The sequence below is a fragment of the Atta cephalotes genome, assembly GCF_000143395.1.
Source record: "Atta cephalotes unplaced genomic scaffold scaffold00036, whole genome shotgun sequence".
Lineage (NCBI taxonomy): Eukaryota > Metazoa > Arthropoda > Insecta > Hymenoptera > Formicidae > Atta > Atta cephalotes.
In genome coordinates, this window is record NW_012130100.1 from 1238479 (window position 1) to 1243741 (window position 5263).

The following is a 5263-nucleotide window of genomic DNA, read 5'->3' on the forward strand; positions in this document are numbered from 1 at the left end:
TGAGAGGTAGTGAAATGGTCCCGAATTTCTAAAATGGGATGAAGAACACTGGCCGCCCAGTGTTCTTCATCTCATTTTAGAAATTCTTCCCGCGTTTAGGCAATGATCTTTCCAAACAAAAGAAAATCCGCGTAGCCGTTTTCACTTTCCATTCCTGCATCATTAACGACTTACTAAACAAGCATTCTAATTTAAACAAAATATGCCGCATATAGCGTATTGTATTTAAGATTATCTAGGGCTCACCGGAAGCACAGAATATCTACTTTCGTGTCCCCCGTTGAAACAATCTACTTTAGATTGTATTTGCAGAACAGTCCAACAGCGAGCGTTTTATCGCGAATATGAAGCACTGATCAAGAACAAAATTGTAAATACTTCTAGTAATATCTTATCACTATCTCCATTCTTAGATGAAAGCGGACTAATGCGAGTTGGCGGGAGATTAAAAAATTCAAATCTTGCGTTCAATGCGTGCCATCCAATTCTCCTGCCTCGCAAACATATATTAACTCAGCGTATTATAGAGCGTGAACACACATGAAACTTACTTGCGGGTTTGCAAGCCACGATGGCTTCGTGCGCCAGCACTTTTGGCCTATCATTGCGATCCGTACGTGCAATAATACAGAAATGTATTATTCCACGTAGAAATGTATAACCTATTTTAGGGCTAAACCTAATCAATCGGAATCAACCTTAATGGGCTCATTACCGGCTAGCCGAGTTAACGTTTCTCGACCTTTCTCTCGTTGTGACGTAGACTATGCCAGGCCGCTCTTGTTATGTGAGGGAAAGCATCGAAATGCGCGGAGTCACAAGGCGTACATTTCACTTTTTGTGCTTCGCCACGAAGGCGGTCCATCTAGAGTTAGTAAGTGATCTTATGTCCGAAGCCTTTATTGCCGCTTTTAAGCGTTTCATTTCGCGTAGGGGTAGACCCGCTCACATATAAGGTGTAGTAAAAAGAAATCCATTATTTTTGCATGAAATTGAAGGCTTTATTTAATATAGTTAGAATGATCCGATTTAGGTCAAATGTGCACCGTTTTGTTCGATAATTTGTTGCCATTTTGAAGGTAATTCCATTATGCCTCTCTCATAGAAACCCTCATCCCTATTGGCAAAAAACTGGGACAGTCGATTTTCACAAGCTTCTTGAGGCGAATTTTTCACCAGCAAAATTATTCGCCATAGACAGGAACAGGTGGTAATCACTTGGAGCCAGGTCTGGACTATAAGGTGGATGCATAAGAATCTCCCAACCAAGCTCCCGGAGCTTCTGGCGAGTCATTATCGATTTGTGTGGCCTTGCGTTGTCCTGATGGAACACAATTCCTCTATTGGCCAACGCTGGCCGCTTCTGGGCGATTGCTTCCTTCAGGTCCAATTGTTGACAGTACAGGTCCGAATTAAGAGTTTGGCCGTAGGGGAGTAGCTCATAGTAGATGATTTCCTGCCAATCCCATCAAACACACAGCAAAACCTTCCTGGCCGTCAATCCTGGCTTGGCCACCGTTTGCGCCGGCTCACCGCGATTTGACCGTTTTCGCTTGACGTTGTCGTAAGTGACCCACTTTTCATCACCAGTCACTATCCGCTTCAGAAATGGGTCGATTTTGTTGCGATTCAGCTGCGATTCGCAGATGGAAATTCAGTCCATGAGGTTTTTTTGCGTTAATTCGTATGGCACCCATACATCGAGCTTCTTTTTGTATTCAGCCTTATTCAAATGGTTCCAAATGGTTTTTTGTGCAATGTTTAGCTCCTGGGCAATCGAAACAGTGCTTACATGACGGTCGGACTCGACGATTTCCATTATTTTATCGCCTTTTTCGATAATTAGCCTTCCAGAGCATGGTGCATCTTTGACATCAAAATTACCGGAACAGAATCGACGAATTGCGCGTGATTGGCTAGTATCAGAACCATAAACACTATTCACATTTTCAGTCGCCTGGCTTGCGTTTTCGCCTTTATCGAAGAAAAACTGTAAAATATAGCGTATTTTCTCTTTGCTGGTGTCCATCTTTGACGCGCACTCAAACAATACTGAGTCAAGCAATCACAAAACTGTCTGAGAAGTTTTTTTAGTACGAAATCTTATCTTTCTAACGCCATCTAGCGTAACCCGATCTTATACAACGCGAGATGCAGATTACTAAAGCCATCATTGGAAAAATAATGGATTTCTTTTTATTACACCTTATATATTCAGACAACGGGACCACCTTTGTGGGCGCGCATAAACAAATTCAAGAATTATATGACATGTACAATGATCCACAAGTCTAGTCCGAGATTAAAAATTCTCTTCGCGAATTAGAAGTTTCTTGGAGCTTCATCCCGCCTAATGCATCTCACTTTGGAGGTTTATGGAAGGCAGCCGTAAAATCTGCAATATCACATGACTCGGATCGTGGGCAAGGCTCATTTGACCTTTGCAAAATGCAAACGGTCCTCTGTGAAATTGAGGCGATCCTCAATTCGCGTCCCCTCTTACCATTAAGCGCCGACCCCAACCTAGCGTATCTAAGTCCGGGATATTTATTAGTTGGCACGACTTTAAATAGTTTTCCTTGCGTTGACTTGAGCAACGTTAACGAAAATAGATTACTACAGTGGCAACGCGTAGAGCAAATCCGGCAGCATTTTTGGTGCAGGTGGAGTAATGAATATCTTGATTCCCTACAAGCTCGAACCAAATGGATGGCTAACAAGGGAACTCAGCTATCGACAAAGCAACTTGTGCTCATAAGGCAGCCGAACCTAGCTCCGCTTCAGTGGGCAATGAGGCGGGAGATTCATCCTGGTTCCGACGGCATCGCGCGCACCGCAACTGTCAAGACTGCCAAGAGTTCCTACGTGAAGCCACTGTCTAAACTATCAATATTACCAATTTAAACGTCAATGCGTTATCAAACATTTAGTTTTAAGTGTCTTTAGCTATTATCTTCTGATTATATTGTATCGCAGGCCTCCTTTACGTTTATTAAGAATGCCTTATTATATTATTTTTCACTTTTATATCGCTTGCGTACTTAGATGTTAATACACGTAGATTTTCAGTGCAATGACTAAATGTGATATTAAATCGTATCAGATAATTCGCGTTTCATGTTACGCCAACGAACTCATGCTTGTATGTCACATTGAAAGTCAATCCTTTCAAGGCGAGCGGCGTGTTCCGTATCTGTATGATTCACGACGTCTATAATACATTTATGATTCAAACTATTGTCCATCGCTGGCCACTACTTTCTCCGATCTTTCAGGTAGCTTACGAATCCCGCGTCGAAAAAACTGGTTTGAGGCTATCCACGAATCGATTCAATATTTTACTTCTTCATAAGACCGGAAGTGCTGATCAGTCAGGCTGTGTGCCATTGATCGAAACAAGTGATAGTCAGAGGAAGCAACGTCTGGAGAATACGGCGGGTGGGGTAGGACTTTTCATTTCAACGTTTCCAAGTATGTCTTGACCACTTTCGCAACATGGGATCGAGCATTGTCATGCTGCAAAATCACTTTATCGTGTCTCTCGTTGTATTGCGGCCGTTTGTCTTTCAATGCTCGGCTCAAACGCATTAATTGCGTTCGATACCGCCTGTGATTGTTTCAGTCGGTTTTAACAGTTCATAATACACTACGCCGAGCTGGTCCCACCAAATACAGAGCATGACCTTGGACGTCAAAATCACCGTTCTTGAAGCGTTGAAACCACTCACGACACGTTCTTTCACTAATAGCGGCCTCACCATAAGTATTTGAGATGAGCCTCAGCCGCAGATTTCTTCATATTGAAGCAAAAAATTAAAACCTCACAAATGACGAGAATTTGGCTCGTAAACTGTCATTTTCAATCGAGAATAACTTTATGATGCAGACACAAATCGACTAATGTTTCTATGGAGTTATGTTGACAGATGCCTAAGTTTATTATATGACTTCTATGATCTATTTATTTCGATCACCACTTACTGCTAAAGCCATCTGTAGGAAAACGGCGGAAGCAAAGTTGTACGCCTAATAATTATCCAAAATTCCCATCCAGATATTAACATGGAATTGCCCCTGAATGTGAGTTTCTTTTCAATGAGGATTTTCTTTCGCATAATGATGCTCACTATGTCGATTTATGCGTCCCTGCGAAAAGTGCACTCATCTGTCCATAAAATTCTCCTTAAAAAATTATCATTAGGAATGTTGTTTATGTTAACCTGGAAAGGTAATTGATTGCTATTTTGTAGGTTTTTGAAATAAAAATGGCTCGAATATTAATAAATTGAAAACTTGTGATTATCGTCTCACGATGAATCAACATTCGAACAGTTTCTAAAGTTAAACAAATTTAAACTTCTCTTTTTCAATGGCCTGATTTATATCGTGCGCTTAGTCCGCGACTTATATTATACGATAGATGTCTTTGTTTAACCTAGGTTAAACAAGAACGCTCATTGTTTAGTTCGCGGGCTAAGCGCACGGTAAACGTAGCATAAACAATTATTTGAAAAAAAACTCAATGCTATTCTAGTCATGGTAAAAAATGATAATTATCAATTACTAATGTATCTTATGTTTACTTACTCTGAAAGCCAATCATAAAAAGCTTCTCTACGAGGCAAATCTTGGAAAAATAATAAAATAAAATTTTTGTGTTGTATGTCTTTCAAATGCTAGCTAAGATTTTTCTTTATTATTCTGTGAACTTTGATCCAGTTGGGGACATATCCAATATTTTTCGTATTTGTATGTGGAGTAGCTTCTCTTATTGCATTAATTGTTGCTTCTGCTCATTGCGATACGTGCTGTAAACGTTTTGAAGCGTGTAATGTCCCATATTGAATAAGTAGAGAATTGCAGCTTGTCTTTGATTTTTCTGGCATTCTCCATAAATAAGTAATATACCTCCTTGATCAAAAAGTTCTCGGAATTACCACCAGGTGATGCTCTGAGTCAGCTGATTTGAGTTCTGTTTTTTTGGTTAGATTGCCACATCTATCATTGACATTCTCACCAAATTTTATCACATTCATTTAAAGAAAACAGCCGCGTCATTTGAAACTTTCTCGCTTGATGTCTGGCTTGCGAGTCGTACTCATAAACCCACGTCTCATCTCCAGTAATGATGCGTTTGATGAATGTTGGGTCAGATTCAGCCTTGGAAATCATGTCTTTGGCGATGACAATGTGGTCCCTTTTTTGCATAAAATTCAGTTCCTTCGGGAACCAACTTTGCAACAACACGGCGCAAATCCAAACC

At 40.6% G+C, this 5263-nt stretch overlaps 1 protein-coding gene across 1 annotated transcript; it reads right to left on the bottom strand.

The window, feature by feature from the left end:
* Nucleotides 1-1147: 1147 nt before the first annotated feature.
* Nucleotides 1148-2029, bottom strand: LOC105621704 (histone-lysine N-methyltransferase SETMAR-like). Its single transcript, XM_012203168.1, has 3 exons — nucleotides 1793-2029; nucleotides 1487-1633; nucleotides 1148-1378 (listed from the first exon to the last, which is right to left on the bottom strand). Exons 1-3 carry the CDS (start codon nucleotides 2027-2029, stop codon nucleotides 1148-1150), a joined length of 615 nt encoding a protein of 204 aa, XP_012058558.1.
* Between the last annotated feature and the right edge of the window lie 3234 nt (nucleotides 2030-5263).

Coding starts and splice junctions, on each gene's coding strand:
- LOC105621704 (XM_012203168.1), bottom strand. CDS start 2,029: ATGGACACCAGCAAAGAGAAAATACGCTATATTTTACAGTTTTTCTTC. Junction 1,634..1,792: donor TCGTCGAGTCCGACCGTCAT/GTAAGCACTGTT, acceptor TGCGAATCGCAG/CTGAATCGCAACAAAATCGA. Junction 1,379..1,486: donor CAGGATTGACGGCCAGGAAG/GTTTTGCTGTGT, acceptor TTGGACCTGAAG/GAAGCAATCGCCCAGAAGCG.